The 24,280-nt window shown below is 38.1% G+C and overlaps 1 protein-coding gene and 1 pseudogene across 4 annotated transcripts; one reads left to right on the plus strand and one right to left on the minus strand.

Moving 5' to 3' along the window:
• The first annotated feature begins 18 nt into the window (after nucleotides 1-18).
• Nucleotides 19-17,502, plus strand: MED6 (mediator complex subunit 6). 4 transcript variants are annotated; one of them, XM_011983141.1, is made up of 9 exons: nucleotides 19-87; nucleotides 2,973-3,132; nucleotides 4,003-4,094; nucleotides 7,338-7,420; nucleotides 7,728-7,836; nucleotides 9,337-9,452; nucleotides 14,577-14,604; nucleotides 15,391-15,517; nucleotides 16,200-17,502. In XM_011983141.1, the coding sequence occupies exons 1-9, from the start codon at nucleotides 66-68 to the stop codon at nucleotides 16,234-16,236; spliced, it is 774 nt and encodes a 257-aa protein (XP_011838531.1). In that variant the 5' UTR covers nucleotides 19-65; the 3' UTR covers nucleotides 16,237-17,502. The 4 variants fall into 4 exon arrangements, with proteins under 4 accessions (XP_011838531.1, XP_011838532.1, XP_011838533.1 ...); XM_011983142.1 differs by having other exon boundaries at nucleotides 7,707-7,836; nucleotides 15,391-16,733; XM_011983143.1 differs by having other exon boundaries at nucleotides 15,391-16,733.
• On the minus strand, nucleotides 4,874-6,165 carry LOC105541873 (annotated as a pseudogene).
• Nucleotides 17,503-24,280: the final 6,778 nt, after the last annotated feature.

Genomic DNA, 24,280 nt, shown 5'->3' on the forward strand with positions numbered 1-24,280 from the left:
TTCCGGCGGCCTAGGCTTACGTTTACTTTGCGCCGGAAAGAGAACCTCTGAACGCTTTCGGAATTATGGCGGGGGTGGATATCCGAGGTATAGTCTATTGCTATGTTTTGTCTCTTGATTGTCTATGGACTAGTTTGGGATGTTATAGCTCGCACTTTCAAGGTTTAGGTTCCTTTGTGTGAGGTCTCAAGCTTTTTTGAGTGGTTTTTGTGGACAACGCAAGGCTGTGATCTAGCGAAACGTTGACGAGTTTTTTTTTAAGTTCTTGAAACGTCTCTTGGAAGCGTCGGAGAGAAGGGGTTGGAAGAAGCTCTGGGCCTTGAGCCTTCAGAGCTGGAGTATTGTTCTTCACACGTACCTCTGCGACAACATTAGGGCTATTCTATTGGAGTGAAGGAATGGCCTTTAGGCAGAGGAGGGAGTGGGGTAATGAGCCAACTTGATTTGATTCATCTCCTGGGACTTGGCATGGTGGCTGCCAGATTCTTTAGATCGCGCGCCGCGGGTCCCTGAGCATGAATCCCAAATATTTTCTATTGTAAGGTTTTTTTTTTTTGTTTTTTTTTTGAGTCGATAATACTTTACATCGAACATGCAGCAATTATTATGGCCAGGAGTCGTATTTTTTTCACAGCTGAACTGTAGAGGTACTCACATACTGAATCAGTCAGTGAATAAATGTATGGAGATGCCCCCGCTTAATTGCTGCTTGATCTTGGGGAGCACGTAGAGTTGTTTTTGTTTGTATATACAGTACTTGATTTTTAAAGGGAAGTGTTTGAGATGCCTTTTTTAATATATTAACTGGATTGGGGTCTAACACATTTATTACAAATATTTTCATTTGTAGCTATCCGGTGATCTTCAGCACTTCTGGATCATGATTTTACATACATGTCTTTCATTATAAGTGGGCGTTTCAAGTGCCTAGTTTCATCACTTGCTGATTGTTAGAATGCTTGGACTATGTCAACATGTTGCCTTGCTACAGAATAAAAAAGAGAAACATTTAGTCTATCAGACTGTTTTCAAATATTTAGTTTGTAAAATGTTTTACTTATAATTCGGATTTGTTAGGATCATGGCAAAGACTCTAAGAGTGTGTTTGGTATGTTAAAGGAACAGCAAAGAGGCCAGTGTGGCTGGAGGGAAATGAGAGAGGATGTGGTAAGGAGATGAGGTCAGAAAGGTGTTGAAAGCCATGATAAGGTCTTTGGCTTTTCCTCTGAGTAAAACGGAGAGCCATTGGAGGGATTTCCATCATAGGAATGATGTGATCTGATTTTTTTTTTAAAGGACTACGTTGGCTGCTGGGAACAGTGTAGGAGGACAAGGGTAGAATTAGAAAAACCAGTTAGGAGGCCTGAAAATGTTATTTCCTGGCCTATTGTGTATTTGGTTATTGCATGATCCAGTTATGATGAACTATCTAAATGGTCTGTACTAATTATTTGGTTATTAACATACTTTGTCTCCTCCTTTATTTTATAGCACACAAAGTACATTTTACCTTTATATAATTTTTCTCAGTTGAGTCACTTGGCTCAAAACTGCCTGTCACCTTGAATTAGGTCTGACTTCTTTGAAGATGCCTGAGGTAATGACAGTATAAGAGAGATTGAAGTTTTTCAACCAGTATTGTATAGGCATTTTGATGTTCATGATTTACACCTAGTGGTGTTCAGTACAGTCAGTGGTATGAAGCATCATCAAAGCCAATGGCCAATACAAGCTCATTTATTAAAAGTATCTAGCTCTATCATGTCTTTTTAAAAGCCATGATTTAATTCTACTCTAAATATGAAACTGTGTGGCTATAGTTAAGGTAATTCTACTTCCTGTTTATCCCTTAGCTTTTACATCATTATCATCTCATCTACAATAATAGCTTCCTAACTTCTCTATCCCTAATTGAGAGATCACAAACTGGTAGCTATGGATGTGTTCTCCTGGGCATACATGTTGTTTGAAAATTTTGAATTCTTTGCCAGCATTAAGGATTTCCAATTAAAAAAAAAAAGTCCTTTCTAAATTTTAGATCATATCACTTCTTCACCTAATGAAATTATCCTCTGAAGATATAATATACTTTGTATTTTTATACCTCTTTATATACATTCTCTCTGCTTGGAGTTACTTTGCCCTTTTCTCTGTGTAAGTTTCTATCTATTCTTTAACAAATCATGCTAAAACCCATCTTCTCACCCCATGAAAAATGATTTTCGTTCCCCCAGGTCCTCTGTAGTCTTGTAACACATTTCTTCATATCTTTATTTTTGAGACGGAGTCTCGCTCTGTTGCCCAGGCTGGAGTGCAGTAGCGCAATCTCAGCTCACTGCAACCTCCGCCTCCTGGGTCCAAGCGATTCTCCTGCCACAGCCTCCCAAGTAGCTGGGATTACAGGTGTTCACCACCACGCCTGGCTAATTTTTTGTTTGTTATTTTCTTTTTTTGAGATGGAGTTTCACTCTTGTTGCTCAGGTTGGAGTGCAGTGGCACGATCTCGTCTCACCGCAACCTCCACCTTCTGGGTGCATCGATTCTCCTGCCTCAGTCTCCCAAGTAGCTGGGATTATGGGCATGCACAACCACGCCAGGCAATTTTTGTATTTTTAGTAGAGGCGGGGTTTCTGCATGTTGGTCAGGCTGGTCTCAAACTCCCAACCTCAGGTGGTCCACCTGCCTCAGATCCCTAAAGTACTAGTGTTACAGGCGTGAGCCACCGCGCCCGGCCGGATTTTTTTGTATTTTTAGTAGAGACAGAGTTTCACCATGTCTTTATCATAACACTTACATCATGTTATTGCTTTCTTGCATAATCTCTTCTGTTACATCATGAAAGTATGTTGGTTAGGATCTATGTCATCCTTATATTCATAGTGCCTACTACATTAGATGTATAATAAATGTTTGTTGGATTGGATTCCTTCTTTTTTTTCTAATTCTTTATCATTTTGTTTTCTTTCCCATAGACAATCTGCTGGGAATTTCTTGGGTTGACAGCTCTTGGATCCCTATTTTGAACAGTGGTAGTGTCCTGGATTACTTTTCAGAAAGAAGTAATCCTTTTTATGACAGAACATGTAATAATGAAGTGGTCAAAATGCAGAGGCTAACATTAGAACACTTGAAGTAAGTTATTTTAAGAAGGTAGCATTTTTACCAAATACAGGTTTTACAATGAACAGTTCTTTAAAGCTGTGGATCATGAAGTGCAAAGTAGAATTTTAGAGGAAAAACTGGAGTTTTGTTTGGGTTTATACAAATTTGACATTCAAGATAATTATTAGTATTCACTTTTAACAGAGGTCTTTTCTGTATAACTTCATAATGTTTAATTAAATATAACAGGTTTAGATTTCGATCTGATGAGTGACTTTGGCAATGCTACTGCTATTCTCAACTAGGCAACTATAATTATTGTCCCTTTTATATCTAGTTTATATTACAAAAGTATTTGAAACAACTGTTGATATAATTTTCCTATTGTCAGCTAAATATTGAGGAGGAGAATATAAAATTAAATATCTGTCATATTTTAAATGGCTTTTGTTATGGGGCAAATACAGCTATTGAGACAACTTATTGTTGTTTTTAAACATAATCTATCAGGTAAAAAAATTTGTTGGGGTGAGGATAAAGTTTTTGATGTTTTCTATTTTGGTAGTATATGAAGTTGTGTCTTCATGTTTATTTTTATATTTTATAAGTATTCGTAGATTTGGTCAGGAAGCATCATGACATTTTGATTGCCTTTTTGAAGCAGACACTCTTCGGTGTCCTTTCCTAACTGAAAACACTCAGATTTAAATTTATAATACATTTTTGTAGAGAAATTTTGTTGTTTAAAAACAAACTAGTTTTACTCGACAGTCAGGTTATAACACCAAACATAGGCAGTTTTAATCCTATTAAAGTGTTGCCGCATTTTTATATAATTTGTCTTATAAAATTATCTGTAGGGCATTTATAGATATTTGGATGTCTGTGTTCTGTTTTCAGTCAGATGGTTGGAATCGAATACATCCTTTTGCATGCTCAAGAGCCCATTCTTTTCATCATTCGGAAGCAACAACGGCAGTCCCCTGCCCAAGGTAAAATGTGTAAACTTTAGGCATTGTTGTCTTCTTAAAATACCATGATTTATTTACTTCCTGACCTAACTTGGTTTTTTTGATTGGTTTCTGTTTGGGGGGTCCCCGAGACCACATACATGTTCAGTACTATGCTGGAGGACTCACCAGACTTAGCATATGGTTGTACTTACAGCTGAGATTTGTTATGACAACACAGTAAGGGTACGCAGCCAGATTAGTACTGGAAAAAGACATGTCAGGTGAGGTCTGTAGGAATCCATGTGCAGGTTTCCTATGCTTTCCCTCTTGCTTGTGAAGGGCCACAGAGTGTGCCCTCCATCCAGCAGTGAAATGCAGCTGCATTCAATATGTCTGCTCAAGGAAGTCCATTTGAGGTTCTGAGCCAGGGATTTTTATTGAGGGCTGGTTGTTTGGACATCCTCTGCCCACCAAATTTTTAGATTTTCCAAAAGAAATCTGGTGTCTACTATAGTCACATTGTTTGTACAAATTGTCTGCAGAGGCTGGTACAACCAGCATAACTCTCATGTAGGAAAAGTTTCAAAAGCCAAGTTCCACTAGTTGTATACTTGGATACCAGGACTCTTCCAGCATGCCCAAGGACAACTCTTCAAGCACTAACAGAGCAACTCACTGCATCAAAGCTCCCTCTTTCTGTGAGCACAGTTGGTATACCAACTGAATGTCAAGCATCCTAAGTAACTTTTTTTTGTTTTTTGACCTCTGAACTTTTTATTGGCCTCCTGCTCCTCAAAGGGTACCCTGCTTCTGCTGGCTTAATGTCTCAGAACTTTGATGTTGTTGGTCTCTCACACCACTCTGCCATCCACTACCTGGCAGGTGGGGTCTTTTGGATGATTTGCATGGAGTTGCTGCTGTCCAGGGCATCACTAAGATTGAAGTCCTGGCTGTCTTCCAGCAGGCGGCGGTAGGTGGCAATCTCAGCCTCCAGCTTGACCTTGATATTCAACAGGGCCTCATACTCCTGGGCCTGGTGCTGCCTCTCTGCCCCAGCCTGTGCCAGCTCCGACTTCAGGTATAGCAGGATCCTGTTGAGCTGCTCCATCTGCAGGGTGTAGCAGGCCTCCACCTCCCTCAGGCTGTTCTTCAAGCTGGCCTTTAGATTTCTCATCAAGTCCAGGTCAGTCTCCAAGGACTGGACCGTACCTCTCAGCTTCGTGAGCGTCACCTCAGCCGCTCCAACCTTGGCAGACTGCATAGTGACCACTGTGGTGCTGTCCTCAATCTGCTGAGACCAGTGCTTTTCTGACTCCTCTCGGTTCTTCTGAGCCAGCTCTTCGTATTAGGCCCAGATGTCTGCTATGATCTTGGCGAAGTCCTGAGATTTGGGGGCATGTACCTTCATCGTCAACCCAGAGCTGGCAGTCTGGGCTTGTGGGCCTTTTACTTCCTGTTCATGGTTCTTCATGAAGAGTAGCTCCTCCTTGAGAGCCTCAATCTCTGTCTCTAGCTGAAGCAGAGTGACATTGGTGTCATCATTGGCCTTCCAGAGCCCATGGATGTTGCTCTCCACAGACCGAGGCATGGCCAGCTCTGTCTCATACTTGACTCTATCAGCAGCAAGATGGGCATTGTCAATCTGCAGAACAATGCAGGCATTGTCCACAGTATTTGAGAAGATCTGAGCCTCCAGGTCCTTGATAGTCTTGAAGTAACGGACCCAGTCTCTGACCTGGGGTCCCTTTTTCTCCAGGCGCTCCTGGGTTTTGCTCTCTAGCCTCCGGTTCTCGGTCTCCAGACTCCTCACTCTGTCCAGGTGGGAGGCCAGGCTTTGAACCAGGTAGGTTCAGGCTTTGCATGGTCTCCTCCTCGTTCTGGATGCCTCCCATTCCTGTCAGAACCCTGGCCATCCCGTGGCCAGGGCCCCGTACCCCAAGCTGCCCTGGAAGCTGGTGGAGCGGGACACGGAGATCCGGGAACCAGAGCCTCCGGTGCCTGCATAGACGCTGGCTGCGCTGCTAACCGGCTGGGTGCCCTAGCTGGGCGCCTGGATGGAGCCCAGGGACCAGTAGTTGGTGGAGAAGGTGGAGCGAGTGGTGAAGCTCATGCTCTCTGGGGAGGAGAGCGAGAGGACAGGACTCAGGCTTTGCTGATGATCACAATTAACTTTTCTTTTCATCTCAGTCCACTGAGTTAATTCTTTTAAAAAATGCATGGTAGATACGGTCGTGTCAAACTAATAGAGGATCAATTGAAAATCCTCAGTGATGCATTGAACTAAAAGCCTTGCCTGGGTTATACTACCTACTGAAAACTTGGTTTAGAAACAACACTGAAGAGTGTAGAGTCCAGATTTGGTTTTGAATCAAAGAGCTAGACACCTTTTCCAGCGATGACCAGAAACTGAAGACATTAGAATCAAGCCAAGACCATGGATAAAGTCATACTGAAGAGAAGATTCAAGGTGGGGAAGCCAGATGGGTGTTATTCTAGCTACATCTCTCAATTGGATACCCTCATTAAGACATTTACGGACAACCTTTAACTTGGCATTGTTTTCAGAGAATGACTTGATAAAGCAGTTATGATTCTAGAATCCAAATTTAGTTTCAAAACCAAAGATCTAGAGTCCCTGCCCAGAGTAAAAGAGAACCTTAGAATCAAGGCAGACCAGCGACAAGATAAGATTTCCATGGTGAGAGGATTCAAGGTATAGAAATTATACAAGACGGCAGTATCCTCACTGGCAGTTATCTTATTCCTTAGGACCCAGCACTGGGGCACAAAAGCAAGCTCATTGCATTTGATATCTTTACACTGGACCCCCAGTCTGTCTTGCTCCAAGGTCTTACTACCTTAAGTAAGGTTGACTGACAACAGTCTTGGCATCTTTTGGGAACTTGTTAGAAATGCACTATCCCTACTGAATAAGAATCTAATTTTAACAAGGTCCCCAGGTAATTCAGATGCACATTAAAGTTTGAGAAGCACTGCTGGAGGGCAACAGTGGGCATACTTTTTCTGAAAAGGGCCAATGACTAAATACTTGGGGTTTGTGGGCCTCCTAGTCTCTGTGACAGCGCTCAATTATTGCCATAGCAGCCATAGATAATATGTAAATGATTGGATGTGGCTGTTTTCTGGTACAGCTTTACCAAAACAGTAATTGTTAAACCCTGCCTTATGGGAAAATGTCAGATTTTAGTTCTTTTTATGAGAATCTGTTTAGCAGTTTGTGTCCATAGCTGTATTTGTAAACCTTTTTTCCCACTGTTTTAGTTATCCCACTAGCTGATTACTATATCATTGCTGGAGTGATCTATCAGGCACCAGACTTGGGATCAGTTATAAACTCTAGAGTGGTAAGTGTCTTCACATTCTTTAAGCACTAAAGAAAACTTTTAATTAGCTACCTTGCTTCCAGTAATCCAACTGGAGCTCCTCTGCCTTGTGTAAGTTGCTATAAAGTATTGACTATTAGAATGTCTTGAACTTTGGTTACTATGAGCCAAGTCAGTGGTCAAAGTATATTTCATAGTCTCAATTATGTAGTAATTTAGGTTCTGAAAAATGGGTTCTGTCTTTGCATATGTAATATTTTGTGAGTATTTACTTTGGAAATTTTTTTTGACCTAATGAGAAATTTAGAATTTATTTTCCTTTTTCAAGCTTACTGCAGTGCATGGTATTCAGTCAGCTTTTGATGAAGCTATGTCATACTGTCGATATCATCCTTCCAAAGGTTATTGGTGGCACTTCAAAGATCACGAAGAGCAAGGTAAGTAGAACATCCAGACCCTCCTAACACACTTTTTGATCCTCTGAGAATGAAGCTGTTTTCTTTAGGAAAGTGGCTGTTGATCTTTTCTAAGTGTGTTTCACTTTTTTCATGGGATGCTGGCTTTGTTGCAGCTGAGATTCATGTAACTAGATGTATAATAATAGCTTTCACATAGGAACAGATGCATGTTCACTTTGTTAGGTAACTGGTAGTCTTAGTCGAGGTGATTGAAGGTTTGAAAATATTTGGGACCAGGTGCGGTGGCTTACTCCTGTAATCCCAGCACTTTGGAATGCCAAGGCAGGTAGATCACCTGAGCCCAGGAGTTCAAGATCAACCTGGGCAACATGGTGAAACCTGGTCTCTACAAAAAGAAAAAAAAAGAAAAAAAAAAAAAGGAACATAGGAGAGGCAGTGACGTGGAATGAGCAGAGATGATATTCCTTACTTACCTGACTGCTGAGTTATCTTGGAATCTGGAACTCTTTATTCCTCCAGTCTTCAAAGCAGAGGAGATGAGAGAGATTGCTTTTTAGAGCCCTATCCCTAGATGGCCAGTCTGTTTTCTGATCTTTCCATCTCTCCACCTCTTGTGGCTCCAGGTTCTCTAAGTTTCCATCTGATCTGCTACTGTCTTCATCATGTTTTACTGTTCGACTACCTCCAGAAATGTGCCTGTAACAGCATACTTGTATTCTCCATTTCCTTGTCTGAGAAATAGCAACTCAGAATAAATTGTTGAGGGAAACATAGTGTTTGTATAGAATTCAGACCTGTATCTTCTTAATAGTAGGTATAAGCAGGAGCATTTGATGAAGGAAAGTTTGCCTTTGTTGACTAAAATTGGCCCAATGGCTCTTTTCCCCTACCATAACCAAGTGTTCGGAGTAACACTTACCTGGAACCCTTCGCTTGGATACAGTTTCCCAATACACCTCCCTCCCAATGGCAAATCCCATATGTGATTAACTTCAGAATTTCTCTTTCAGGTTCTGTTCTTTTTTGTCTTCATGATTTTCTGTTTTGTTATTTTTTTTTTCAGTGAATTACAGTCTTAATAATTGAATATGGTAGATTGAGTTTGTGAAACCTGCATTTCCATTTGTTCCTAGTAGGTTTTGTGGGAAAATACCATTTAATACACTTAAAATACACAAAGGTAATTTCAAACCAAATAATTTGGATTTTGATTTAGGTGATTTTGAAAAACTTTAGCTTTAAAACTCTTATGGTTGTGCATGCTTATATACCAAAACTGAAGTATCTTTAAAAGACATATGTATCAGCTTAAATGTTAGAATTTGACTTCAGTTAAGAGGGAGAGTTAACAGCACTTCTGTATATATGCTGTGTTTACCTTATTTTGGGAATTATCTTTGGTCTAGCAGCTATTAAAAATAATGAAGTTTGGGTATATTCATAGTGGATAAAGATTTGTAAAATATGGGACACCAAACTAAGTAGGCAATGTTTTGATTTGGACTTTGTATTTAATAGATAAAGTCAGACCTAAAGCCAAAAGGAAAGAAGAACCAAGCTCTATTTTTCAGAGACAACGTGTGGATGCTTTACTTTTAGACCTCAGACAAAAATTTCCACCCAAATTTGTGCAGGTAATGAGAATATGTGTGGTTAATCTTGATTTGACACTTCTTTATGGCATATATATTTATTTTTCATTGAGAACCGTTTCAGATTTGACCTAAAATTACGATTTTCCTCATTAGTTAAAAAATGATCTCTGTTTCAAAGGAAAGGTTTCTAAAGACTTAATGGAAGAAATAGGTAAATGGAATGGAATTAACACTGTTTGTGTTTCTTACTGAATCTTCACAAACTGTGAGGACTGCATATAGATCATATTCTCATTCAAAAGGTTGCTGAAAGTGTCACACGTGGTAACAAAACTAGAATATGAAACTCATGCTTTTTTTACTCTACATGCCACCTTCCAGCCTGATGTAGTAGATGTCTGAACAATCTAAATGATAGAATGATTAACACTTGTGTAACAAAAAGAACAGAACATCTGAGGTAGAGTGTTTGGCATAATAAACAGAGGAGACAGGAGTAATTAATAGAGATACACTATATTGGGGTTTTAAGTTATATGAATCCACTGTGTGATTTGGAGGGGCAGGGAGATTTCTAACAGCAATAGCAAATCCACCTGCCATTCTAGTAAATGAGCTTTTGGAGTGAAGTAGATATGGAATGGAATCGATGAATGTGCTGGTCTCAATTCTTCTGAACCTTTGCAGTGTACATACAAGATCATATACCTCTTTTTTGTTAGGAGCTCCTTAAGGGATTTTCAAGGGAAATTTTAAACTAAATGAAATTTTTTACATGAGATGAATTTAGAACAGGCCTCCCCTTCCCTCTTCCCTGACTGTGCTGTAGTGAGAGATAGGGGCTATTGGAATTGTGATGTGGTGAAGAGAGCAGAAGACGCAAGATGGAACTCAGGACAGGAAAGCCAGTTTAGAGGAATCTCATCAACTGCACTTGAAGATGGAACATTGTCTGTTGAATGAATAAATAAATAAATGAATTATAGCTGTGCATAGGGTGATGAATGACCTCTACAGAATGTAAAAAGTTAGGTGTAGTTGACCATTTATTTGGTGAGTACATAGTGCATGCTAGGTAGGCAGGGGAAGACATCTAGACATGTGCTGTCCAGTACGGTAGCCACGAGGCATGTGTGACTATGAGCATTTGAAACACAGCTAGTCCAGATTGAGTTGTGATGTAAGTGCAATATACATACTGGATTTCAGACTTGTATGAAAAAGAATGCATGTAAAATATCTCAGTAGTTTAAAAATATTGATTATGTGTTGAAATAATATTTTGGGTATATTTGGTTAAATAAAATACATGTTTCTTTTTAAAAATGTGACAAGAAAATTTAAAATTACATGTGTATCTTGCATTTGTGGCTCACATTTCTTTTGAACAGTCCTCATCTAGAAAATGATAATAGAACATGCAAAACTGGAAACATGAGTTAGTGAACATATGTTCAGAAACCAGAAAAATCCTCTGAGGGCTTACTCTGTGTTTGTGGAGGGGAAGAGTAATGGAAGATGAGACTTTAAAAATAGATTAAGGTCAGTTGAGAAGGATTTTATATGCAATGCAAAGAAGCTGGGATTTAATCCTGGAGTCCTATGTTTCTTCTCTATTTTAAACTTATTACTCATTACCACTCCCATAAACATAACAGGCCTCCAGATGCATTCAAAATTATTTTAAGTTTTAAAACAATAGCTATCATAACCAAAGACAGACCAAACCAGGGGAAATTTTGTACAGTCTTTTTCAAGTATATACTCTCTAGGAGTATATTCTCACTGAAATCTCCTCTACCTCATCTTCAAGTGACTAGCTGAGAATGATTGCTGATGGTAGTAAGGACCCATTGGATATTTAAAAGTAGTTGCAAGGGAGTAATATAGTCAGTTTTGTGTTTTAGGAATGTAACTAATAACAGGAGGGTAGGGGATGCTTAGGAAATCACATGTGAAGTTTGGAGTCAGGGCACTTAAATTGTGGAAAGCTTGAATTAATTCTGTGGCCATAGGATAGAGAGGATACAGATTCAGGAGGTATTTACAGAGTTAGGATTGCTTTAATTTGGTGGTTGGATTTGGAGAGATTGGACAAAGGGTGATTCTGGGGTTTCAGGCCTAGAATTAGGCTAGGTATTGTCAGCTAAAATTCAGAATACAGGGAAAAAAACAGATTTTGGTTGAAGTACAGTTGTTAGGGGTTTGGTTTTCATTAACTGACCTACAGAACATTCAGTAGGTTGCTATTGTATTTGAGTCCTGGGGTACTCAGTGAAAGACAACTTTTTTTTTTTTTTCCCCCCTGGCTAGGGGTGCTGTCTTGATTCTTGTTTGCTGTCCTGTCCTGGTGCGCTGGGCTAGACATTGTAGAAAGCTCAAAGACTCTCTTGATTCTTAAAATAAAAACTCTTTACTTTATAGAAAAGTATGGTAATCTTAAAAACATGAAAGCAGAGAGAGTAATTAAAAATAAAACCCCCCTATACCCTTTAGTCTGCCTCAGCAGTTATCAAAATGGCCAAACTTATTTTATCTCTTTTCTCCTTACTTCCTCCCAATTATTTTTAAGCAGACTGCAGATTTCTTATCATTTCAGTGAGTGTTTTACCTTTTTCTTTTAAAGGTTTAGCCACATTCATACTTATATTATCACATCCCTGGACCCCACATTTCTTTTACCATCCAAGAGCCAAAAACCAACTCCCAAAGATAGAGTATATCCAGCTGTGTATAACATAACTAGGAGAAAGATGGCTTTCTCTAGAACTATTAATAATCTTTTTGCTTTTCCTACCAAAAATTTTTCCAGCCTCAGATCTAGAGAAGAAAATAATCTACTTCAAGTCTCCCAGAACTTCTTTTAGCTCATATTAACTCCTCTTTACCCATTGGGTCCTCCATAACTGTAGTCCAGATAAGGATACAGCAGCTATTCCTACTTACCAATTTTATCGAGCAGTTGGGCTTGTGGTACCCAAGAATGTTGCTTCTATAAGGGATGCTCAAGAGAATATTGGAGAAGTCCTCTCTGCTTCTTTGAAGCTCTTTTTTTCATATTTTAATATCATTACTGCTGGAAGTTGCACTAATACTGATGTGATGAGAGTTTCGGTCTTTGGAGCCTTTTATGAGGACTGTCTTTTTATTGCTGTTTTTAGAAGCTGCTAGAAGGATATTTACTTCACCTAGGATTATCTAAACCAAAGCCACCTGATTAAATTTGCTCCAAGAAGCACCCTTGTTATATATCCCCATCTCAAACCATGTTCTACTAGTCTGGCAGGATTTACTGGAAAAGATTAGACAGTGTATTATGTTGGGTAAATAACAACATTATTCCAGTGTCCAAATATAGTTCAGTGTCCAATATAGTTTAAATGGTTCAGTGCTGACAGTAGAAAAATCCCCCCTTTCAAATTTTTTACTTTCCTCAATGTTCCTCCCTATGTTTCCTCTCCTATTTTAAGGAAAAACAATTTGTTCCCTCAGAATTACTTTAGACATGTTTAAGTATTGATATTTTCACAAGATAATGTGATATATGGCTTTGTTGGGGGTTCTTATGACAACTCCTGTAACTGGAGATTGCTAGCAGGATTCAAAGGACTCAGCATGTAGTTGTACTCAGCTAAGATTCATTGCTATAATACAGTAAGGATGTATAGCCAGATCATAAGGGAAAAGGACACAGCAGAGTCTGGAAGAATCTATGTGCAGGCTTCCTTATATTTTCTTCTTCCCTTAAGAGGTTACACAGAGTGCACTGTTCTCTCAACAGTGAAAATGCAGAATATGTGATATTTCTTCCCAGGGAGATCCATTAGAGACCTGGTACCCAAGGTGTGTTTTTGGAGTTGGGGGAGCTCTTCATGCAGGTACCCTCTATCTAGCACATACCAAAATTCCACAACCTCTGAAGAAAGCAGATATTCAGCCTAAACTGCATTGTTTGTACAGTCTAGGCACAGTGAGCCACTATTATCAGGGAATGGTGGGAACCCTCCAGAAATCCAAGTTTCTAGACACTAGCCAAGGGCCAACCTTGCAAGCAGGACTTTCTAAGTATAGCAGCCTCAGGCCTTCTGTGGTAACCTTTTTATTGCACAGTGGATAATAATATGAAGCTCAGTTTTGGTCTTGTTAAGTGTAAAGATTCCCAGGACTTGCAATTGGAGTAGGATAGTTGGCAGTTGTCAGCATGAACCTGGAACGTGTAATATCAGAAAATTTTGTAGTTGTTAGGAGTGGGAATATGTAAGAAGGCCTTGGGGGACATGTAAATCCAGAAAGATTCAGCAAACAGATGGAGGCATTAGAAATGAAGAGACTGCTTTTTTCTTCTAAGATGATATGGAAGTACTAAGGTATTTTAAATATATATATGTGTATATGTATATAAAGTTATAAGTTTAAAGGTAGATGGTAAGGAAGTTGGTGGTGTTGGCATCCTGGTTTTGTTGTTGTTTTTAAACATCGGAGACAGTGTCATCGGATGAGAATGAGGGGTAGAAGAAGACAAGAGTGTTGTAGAGCATTTAACTTGGGGAATGGGGCAAAGGAGATGACAGAGCTTAATCAAGTGAAAGAATTGCTCTATGGAGTGAAGGACCTGACCTTATTTCTAATCTTTTTTTCCTTATCTTTTTTTCCTATAGATTGGTTTTTAATAATAGACTTATCAGAAATCTCTTTTTCCTCCAAATTTCCCATGCCTGCCAACTTTAAAAGTCATGGTTCATCCATACTTCATTCTCCCTTCCCATAATTCATACCCATTAAGGAAATAAGACTCTGGAGTATTGGAAGACTTCATTATTTCTTCCCATTGGATTCTACTGAACTGCTTTTTATAAAGCACTGTAGCCTGGGTGTGAAGGTGGAAGTCCTTGTTAAATGTTCAAGTATTTTTATGGTTGGTTGACTATCTTGTTCTAGTTTTTGATTTGTGTCTTTTCTGGAATGGGGAATAAGAAACAGACAATGATAAATGTACTTTATAGTACATAAATAGTAGCTTTTCTTCACAAAGTCATTTGAAATGTAATTTGGATGAAGCTTTCATTTTATTAATATGACATTAAGAAGAAGAAACTTTGCCAACTTGACCTGTTTTCTTCTTTTTCCTCTTCCTCCCCCTCCCTCTTTTCTAAAAAATTATAGCTAAAGCCTGGAGAAAAGCCTGTTCCAGGTATGGTTCATCTAATATTACGCTTGAAATAAGATCAAACAGCTTGTAAATCAATAACTGTAGCATGTGAAATGAGCCACGGTCATTTTGTCCTTCTAGAGCTGGGGCTGGGCCTCATTGGAAGAAGAATTGTCTTGGTTCACACATAAAATAACACTAATGATAGCTGATGAGCTGAAAAAAGAAAAAAAAGTCTCATAATGTTTTAAGAAAGTTTACAGATTTGTGTTGGGCCACATTCAAAGCCATCCTGGGCCGCATGCTGCCCGTGGGCCACAGGTTAGAGTCTCCCATTGTAGTTTTTTACTCTTAATCTTTGAGATGTGCTGAACTGTCAGCAGATGGTGCCATTGTGGTAGTGAAAAGATGAATTGGGAGGGAGAAAGTAGGTATTGAGGAGATATGAGGAAGCCACCGTGATTCGAGGTTTCTTCTTCAAATCTCTATTTTTATATAATGTTGTTTTCTGTTACAGTACTGAAAACAGGTGTTGAACCATCATGGTACTGGGTTAGAATAATTATATATCTTGTTTTTACATACTGTCTTACTTAAATGCTATGTAGTTTTGTCTAGTATCATTAATTTCCTTGAGTTATCAGGTTGTTAGCTTTGTAACTGGGTTCTTGTATACATCTGCCTATGGGAACAGCTAGATCTAGAACTTGAGATAAACAGTTAAAAATGAATTTGAAAATGTGAACCGTTCATACCAACCATTGTTTGAATTTATCTCATTCCCTCCACCCGTGTCTCCCTCCCCAAAAAATCTACTTTTGATATCAGTGGATCAAACAAAGAAAGAGGCAGAACCTGTACCAGAAACTGTAAAATCTGAGGAGAAGGAGACCACAAAGAATGTGCAACAGACAGTGAGTGCTAAAGGCCCCCCTGAAAAACGGATGAGACTTCAGTGAGTGTGGACAAAAGAGAAGCCTGGAAGACTCCTCATGCTAGTTATCATACCTCAGTACTGTGGCTCTTGAGCTTTGAAGTACTTTATTGTAACCACCTTATTTGTATGGGATGCACTTATTCTTTGAAAGGATATTAGGCCGGGCGTGGTGGCTTACGCCTGTAATCCCAGCACTTTGGGAGGCTGAGACGGGTGGATCACTTGAGGTCAGAAGTTCGAGACCAGCCTGACCAATACGGTGAAACCCTTTCTCTACTAAAAATAAAAAAATCAGCTGGGCGTGGTGACGGGCGCCTGTAGTCCCAGCTACTCGGGAGGCTGAGACAGGAGAACTGCTTGAACCCAGGAGGCGGAAGTCGCCCTGAGCTGATGATCACACCGTTGCCCTCTAGCCTGTGCAACAGAGCAAGACTTCGTCTCAAAAAAAAAAAGAAAAGATATTATTCCCATCATGATTTCTTGTGAATATTTGTTATATATCTTCTGTAACTTTTCCTCTCCTGGACTTGTGCAACCTACACACATATTTACTGGTAGATATGTTTAAAAGCAAAATAAAGGTGTTTGTATATATTGCTTCATCATGACTTTTTTCTTCAGCATGACTGATATTTTTCAGATGCACTTTGAAGACACAAAGGATGTTAAAGTAGTAACTAAGCATATTTTTTTTGTTAAGTTACATAATCATTAGTATTAAAATAAACAGTTGCTGACATTTTGGAAGATGAAGGAAAAACCTCACCAATACCATTACCCTATAAATACTGTAACAACGTTGTGAGTTTTCATCTTATTCTACGTGTAGATACTTTTTTTTTTTAAATAAAGAAAAGGAATTTATTTTTTTTTAAGTTATGGAGGCTGAGAAGTCCAGCATTGAGTGGCTCCATCTGGTGAGGGCCTTCTTGCTGGTAGGAAGTCTGCAAAGTCCCTAGGCAGCACAGGGTATCTCATGGCAAGGGGACTGAGTGTGCTTGCTGCATGTAGATGCTTTTAAAACTACTTTAATCATTCCTTTCATGCAATTTTACTTTATTATATCTGTTGTAAGCTTTCCCCCATGTTTATATAGTTTTTATAGACTGTTTTAGTGTCTGAATTTCTGTAAATGATTGTATCTCAGTTTTCTTTCTGTGTTATATTTGGGATTTTTTTCTCAATTTACATTATTTTAAATAACACTGCTGTGATTATATCTTTGTATAATGCCTTTTCAATATTTGGTTATTTATTTCCTTAGGATAGAGTTCCAGAAGTGGAATCACTAGAGTCTGCATTTTTATTGCTCTTAGTCCGTATTGCTAAGTTGTTCCTCAAAAGGTTGGACTAGTGATCACTCAAACAGCAAAGTTGGAAAGTATGTATCAGGTTTTCCGGAATTGCTACCACTAAATTTTGTCATTTATGTTTTTAGTGTTAATTAAGTAGCAAAAGTGGTATTTTAGTATTTAAAGTGGTTGAAGAATTTGTTATCTTTGTTTTCTGCTTTTGTGAAATGTCTAATTTTATGTATTGTGTGAGATTTTTGTCTTTCAACTTCTTATTTTGACATAATTTCAGGCAAATAAAAGTTGTAAGAATAGTACAAAGAATTCCTATATATACCTTTTACCCTAGTTCTCCATCTGTTACCATTTTTCTGTATTTTAGTCTTTATTTTCTTTCTCTCTCTCTTCTGTCTCTAACTCTTGCTCTCCTGTTACTTGCTGTTTCTCTCTTTCTCCCTCTCTCTTTCGATCGTATTTATGTTTCACCAGTGGTGCCAATAATGTCATTTACAACAGAAGAAAATCCCGAGTTGTGGGCTACATTTAGTTGTCCTGTCTTTTCAGTCTCCTGTAACCTGGAATAGTTCTTTAATCTTGCTCGTTTTTCATAACCTTGATATTTGAAGAGTTGAAGCCATTCATTTTGTGGAATGTCTCTCAATTTGGGTCTGTTTGATATATCCTCATGATGAAATTCACCTCATGCATTTTTGTGAGGAATGCCATAGAAAAGATGTTTATGGAGGCACATGCTGTCAATTTGCTCCATTTCTGGTGATGTTAGCATTCATCACTTGGTTAAGGTAGTGTCTATAAGGTTACTCCACTGTAAAGTTATTTTTCCTTTTGTAAGTTATAGGTATCCTGGAATATTTTGAGGCTCTGAGTGTCCTGTTATTTCTCGAACTTTTACCCACTGGCTAGCCTCCATCAGTAAGTCTTGCCTGAATCATTTATTACTCTGATGTTTGCCAAATGGTGATTTTCTGATTTCATTGTTCTATGTTATTAGTTAGCTTTCTGCTATAAACAGCTTTCATTTCTCCCCCCTTTTTAAAAATATCATTGTGGACTCCTGGATTCTTATTTACTTCAATGCGTGTATTTCCTTACTATCATTCATATTGATGCCCAATTTGTCTTAAATTGGAACAGTGGGAGCTACTTCAAGCTGATCCTGTGTCCTTTTGGTATGACTTCATCCATTGAGTGATTTCTTTGCTCTTTAGCATGGTAAGATACGCCAGGCTCATTTCAACTCTGGAGCCAGGCACTTCTGTTTCTTTTAGTGGAGAATCGCATTTGGAAATCAAAATCTGTGTGCTGGGTATGTTCATTGCTACTGGGGTGTCATTGCTTCTAGGCCTTTTTAACTGACAGGGTCAGTAATGGAGTAAAACTCACTGTAATCATGTAACTTATGTGGTTTAAGAAATTGAACTTTGCTAGTACCCCAGAAGCACCTTTATGTCCCCTCCTGATTTTAACGCTTAATCACCTTCATCTTCAGTTTTATGGTAATCACTTGTCTTCACAGTTTTACTGTGTAACCATGAATCCCTAAATAAATGTTTAGATTGCCTATTTTAAAAATTTAATATAATTGGTCAGTGTGTGCATTTCATGTATGGCTTCTTTTATGTCTGTGAAGTTCATCAGAGTTGTTTCATTTGTAGTTATTTTAATTTCTGTGTAGTAGTATATTGCATGAATATATTACAACTTTAGATTTCATTCTAATGGTGATAGACATTTGCACTGTTCATAATTTTTGGCGATTAAAATTGCTTTTATGAATATTCTATTTTATGAACTTACAATATGAAATTTCAGGAATATTCCAATTGTATGAATATTATATTGCTTTTTGGTATATGTTATGGGCTGAATTGTGTCCTCTTCTTCAAACAAGGTGTACAGAAATCTTAACCCCTGGTACCTTAGAATGTGACCTCATTTGAAAACAGGGTCATTGCAGATGTTATGGGTTAAAATGAGGCCATACTGGAGTCGGGTGGGCCTCTTATCTGATATGACTCGTGTCTTTATAAAAGGAAAGCTGTGTGAAGAGACAAAGGGAGAATGCCATGTGCAGATGGAGGATCAGAATGATGCATCTACAAGCCAAGGAATGCCAAAGATTTCCGGCCAGTCACCAGAAGCTAAGAGGCAAAGAAGGATTCCCCTACAGGTCTCAGAGAAAGCATAGCCCATAGTCCTACTGACACTTTGATTTTGGATTTTCAGCTTCCAGAATTTTGAGACAATAAATTTGTTGTGTAAGTCCCCCAGATTGTTGTACTTTGTTAGGGCAGTCTAGGGAACTAATGCAGTGTACATAGGCTCATTTTACTATTTTATTCAAATTGCTGGCTCACGAAGCTGCCTTTATTCAGTTTTAGTTGATGACGTGAAAATACTTACCGAAGTGGTTATACCAGTTTATACTCCAGCCAGCGGGGTGTAAGGCTCCAGTTGTACCACTCCTTTGTTGACCCTTGATATTGTCAAGGAAAAATTTAGTCATGTGTTCAGTGGTATCTTTTTTGGGCTGCAATTTACATTTCCTGGTAATTGGTGATGAACATTTTTTCATATGATTTGGCTACTTGGATACTCATTTTTGTGTTTTCAGGTCTTCTGCACATTTTTTTCTGTTGGTTCATCAACGTGAAGTACATTCATGTTGTACTTTCACTTCATCATTATTCATCTCCAGAACTTTGTTATCCCAAATGGAAACTCTGTACCCATTAAACAGTAACTCCACTTTCCCTTTTTCTTCCATCTCCTGGCAACCACCATTCTACTTTCTGACATTGACTAGGTACCTCATATAAAATCATACAGTATCTGTCCTTTGACTTAGCATGATATCTTGAGGGTTCTTCTGTGTTGCAGCATGTGTCAGAATTTCCTTTTTAAGGCTGAGTAATATTTCAGTATCTGTGTGTGTGGACACACATCTTGTTTTGTTTATTCATCTTTCAGTGAACATTTGAGTTGTTTCCACCTTTTGGCTATTGCGAATAATGCTTCTGTGAACACTGATGTATAAATATCTATTTGAGTCCCTGCTTCCAATTCTTTTGTGTATGTATTCAGAAGTGGTAATTCTATTTTTAACTTTTTGAGGGACTACCATGCTGTTTACAATGGCAGCTGTACCATTTTACATTTCAACCAGCAATCCCTGAGGTCTCCAGTTTCTCCACATCCTCACCAATTCTTGTGATTTTCCGTTAATAGCTATACTAATAGGTGCAAGCTGGGATCACACTGGTTTTGATTTGCAATCCCTAATGACTAGTGATATTAAGATTTTCACGTGCTTTTTGGCTATTTGTTTAGCTCCTTTTGAAACATGATCTATTCAAGTGCTCTGAACATTTTTTTAAATTTAATTTTTTTAGACTGGATGTGTGTGTGTATTTTTTATTATTGTTTATTTTTGTTGACTTTGTCAAATATCGATTGTGGATGTGTGGCTTTATTTCAGGGGCCTCTATTCTGTTCCATTGGTCTATGTGTCTGTTTTTGTATGAGTACCATGCTGTTTTGGTTACTGTAGCCTTGTAATGTAGTTTGAGTTTGGATAATGTGATGCCTCTGACTTTATTCTTTTTGTTTAGGATTGCCTTGGCCAATCCATGAGTGTGGAATGCATTTCCATTTATTTGTGTCATCTGTGATTTCTTTCAGCAATGTTTTGTGGTTCTCCTTATAGAGAACTTTCACCTCCTTGGTTGGGTGTATTCTTAGGTATTTTGTGTCTATTATAAATGGAATTGCATTCTTGGTTTGGTTTGCAGCTTGAACATTATTGGTACATAGAAATCCTACAGATTTTTGTATGCTGATTTTGTATCCTGAGACTTTGCTTAAATTATTTGTTATGTCTAGGAGTCTTTGGCAGAATCCTTAGAGTTTTCTAGGTATAGAATCATGTTGTCACTGAAGAGAGAGATTTTGACTTCCTTTTTTCCCTATATGTATGCCTTTTAATTCTTTGTCTTGCCTGATTGCTGTGGCTAGGACTTTCTGAACAGACACTTCCAAAAAGATGTACAAGCAGCCAAAACAACAACAACAAAAAATGCTTAATATTACTAGTCATCAGATAAATGCAAATTAAAACCACGACGAGATACCATCTCATGTCAGAATGGCTATTATTAAAAAGTCAGAAAACAGATGTTGGCAAAGATGTGGAGAAAAGGGAACACTTACACACTGTTGGTGGGAATGTAAATTATTTCTGCACCTGTGGAAAGCAGTTTGGAGATTTTGCAAAGATCTAAAAATAGAAGTCCCTCTCGACCCAGCAATCCCATGACTGGGTATCCTACCAAAGGGAAGTAGATCATTCTACCAAAAAGACACCTGCACTTGTATGTTTATTGCAGCACTATTAACAACAGCAAAGACATGGAATCAGTCAAGGTGCCCATCAGCAGTGGATTGGGTTTTAAAAATGTACATATACACCACGGAATGCTATGCAGCCACAAAAATGAATCAAATCATGTCCTTTGCAGCAACATGAAAGCAGCTGGAGGCCATCATCCTAAGCAAATTAACACAGAAATGGAAAACGAAATACCACATGTTCTGACTTATAAGTGGGAGCTATACACTGAGTACACATAGACACAAAGATGGGAACAATATACACTTAAGTGGGGAGGGATGGGGGCAAGGGTTGAAAAACTTATCAAATACTATGTTCACTGCTTTGGCAACAGCATTGTTAGAAGTCCAAACCTCAGCATCACACAATACATCCATGTATCAAACCCCCGTGTGTACCTTCTGTATCTAAAATTTGAAAAAGAGGCATCTGGTCATGTCCTTTGCCCACTTTTAATGTTATTTGCTTTATTCTTGTTCATTTATTTAAGATCCTTATAGATTCTGGATATTAGTCCTTTGTTGGATGCATAATTTGCAAATAATTTCTCCCAGTCTGCAGGTTGTCTGCTTATTCTGTTGATTGTTTCTTTTGCTGTGCAGACGCTTTAGTTCGAGTAAGTCTCATTTGTCTATTTTTTGTTTTTGTTGCATTTGTCTTTGAGATCTGAGTCATAAGTTCTTCACCTAGGCCAATGTCCAGAAGAGTTTTCCCTAGATTTTCTTCTAGAATTTTTATAATTTGAGGTCTTACATAAATTTAAGTCTTTGGCGCATCTTGAGGTAATTTTTGTATATAGTGAGAATTAGAGGCCCAATTTCATTCTTCTGCATATGCCTAGTCAGTTTTTCCTGTACCACTATTGAATAGGGTATACTTTCCCCAGTGTTTATTTTTGTTGACTTTGTCAAAGATCATTTTTAAAAATGGAATTTTTTTGGTGTTTTGAATTGTAGAAGTTCTTTTATATATTCTGAATGTGAATTCAGTATTAGTTTCATGATTCACAAAGATTTTCTCCTATTGTGTGTGAGTTGTTTTTCACTCTGTTGATCATGTCCATTGATGTACAAAAAAATTTAATTTTTATAACGTCCGATTTACTATTTCTTCTATTGCCTGTGCTTTTGGTGTCATCCAAGAAATCACTGCCAAATCCAATGTCATTAAGTGCTTCCCCTATGTTTTCTTCTAAGTGTTTTCCAGTGTAAGCTCTTATATTTAGTTCTTCGATCCATTTTGAGTTAATTTTTGAATATACTGTAAAATAAGAGTCCAGCTTGTTCTTTTGCATGTGGATATCCAGTTTTCCCAACTCCATTTGTTGAAAAGACTATTTCTCCATTGAATAGTCTTGGCACTCTTGTCAAAAACCATTGACCTTGTATTTGAGAGACTCTATTGTATTCCGTTGGTCCATATGTCTGTCTGTATACCAGTACTACACTGTTTTTGATTACTGTAGATTTGTGGTAAGTTTTCAAATCAGAATGTGTGAGAACTCCAACTTTGTTATGTTTCAAATGAGTTTTAGGGGTTATAGTTCTGCGCCAACCATTTATCTTTCAAGGCTTGAAAGTAGTTGTTTCATATATTCTAGTGTTGTAGTTCTTATGGTGTAAGGACACATTTGGTTCCAGTTACTCCACTATGGCAGAAAGTGGAAATCTAGTAGTTTTCAATTTTATCAAACACATTTTATATGTACTTTTTTGGGAGGAGCATCTGTTGAGATAACAGATGATACTTCTCTTTTCTTCTGATAGTATGATGGATTACACTGTTTTAATTTTCATCCAAATGTTAACCAATGTTGTATTTCAGGAATAAACCCCACTTTTTCATGATATTATCTTTTTATGTACTATTGAGGTTAATTTGTTGAGATGTGGCTTAGGATTTTACACTTAACATTTAAGATTAGCCTGTAATATTCTCTTTCCTGTAAGTTCTTTTTTATTTTGGTAACAAGGTTATGTCAGCATCATATGAGTTGGGAAATATTATCTTCCATGAAAGAGTTTGCATACCAAACAGTGCGGTTCCTGGAAGGGCTTCTAAGACCTTTATGCCTTTGAATGCCTGTCCTTGTACCTAGGCTTTCTTATCCTTTTTGCCTTCCTTCTTCTTGCTTATTCTTCACAGCCCAGTTCAGGGAACATTTACTCTGGGAAACATTTCCTGAGTTTTCTGGTCTCAGTGGGTTGTGAATCCCCCTTCTGTCTATTGTGCAGGCAGCTTAATCCTAGCACTTTCCCTAGTGGGAAAACATGTCCCATGTGTATCCAGTGTTTAGCCCAACTGATAAGTGAGAGCATGCAGTATTTGATTTTCAGTTTCTGCATTAATTCTCTTAGGGTAATGGCCTCCAGCTGCATTCATGTTGCTCCAAAGGACAGTCTCATTTTTTATGGCTGTGTAGTATTCGATGGTATATGTGTGCCACATTTTCTTTATGCAATCCACCTTTGACAGAAACTTAGGCTGACTCCATGATTTTGCTATTGTGGATAGCGCAGTGATAAACGTACAAGTGCATATGGCCTTTTGATAAAATGATTTCATTTCCTTTAAGTATATACCCAGTAGTGGGATTGCTGGGTCAGATGGTAGTTCTATTTTAGTTCTTTGAGAATTCTCCATACTCTTTTTCTAGAGGGGTTGAACTAGTTCATATTCCCTACCAACAATTTATAAGCATTCTCTTCTCTACAGCCATACCAACATCTGTTGTTTTTTTTACTTTTTAGTAATAGCCATATTACCAGCATGAGATGAGATCTCATTGTGGTTTTAATATGTATTTATCTGATGATTAGTGATGTTGAGCATTTTTTTCATATGTTTGTTGGCTGCTTGTATGTCTTTTGAGAAATCGCTGTTAATGTCCTTTGCCTGCTTTTCAATGGTGGTTTTTTTTCTTGTTGATTTATTTAAGTTCCTTATAGATCATAGATATTAGTCCTTTGTCAGATGTGTAGTTTGCAAATATATTCACCCATCTGTAGGCTGTCTGTTTACTGTGTTGACTGTTTCTTTTGCTGTGCTGAAGCTCTTTAGTTGAATTAAGTCTGATTT

The sequence above is a fragment of the Mandrillus leucophaeus genome, unplaced genomic scaffold, assembly GCF_000951045.1.
Source record: "Mandrillus leucophaeus isolate KB7577 unplaced genomic scaffold, Mleu.le_1.0 Scaffold246, whole genome shotgun sequence".
NCBI lineage: Eukaryota > Metazoa > Chordata > Mammalia > Primates > Cercopithecidae > Mandrillus > Mandrillus leucophaeus.

Excerpts from the sequence above, each read along its gene's own strand:
- MED6 (XM_011983141.1), top strand. The coding sequence starts at position 66 with ATGGCGGGGGTGGATATCCGAG. Across the intron at positions 4,095-7,337 it reads ACGGCAGTCCCCTGCCCAAG|TTATCCCACTAGCTGATTAC; the intron begins GTAAAATGTGTA and ends CCACTGTTTTAG. Across the intron at positions 14,605-15,390 it reads TGGAGAAAAGCCTGTTCCAG|TGGATCAAACAAAGAAAGAG; the intron begins GTATGGTTCATC and ends TTTTGATATCAG.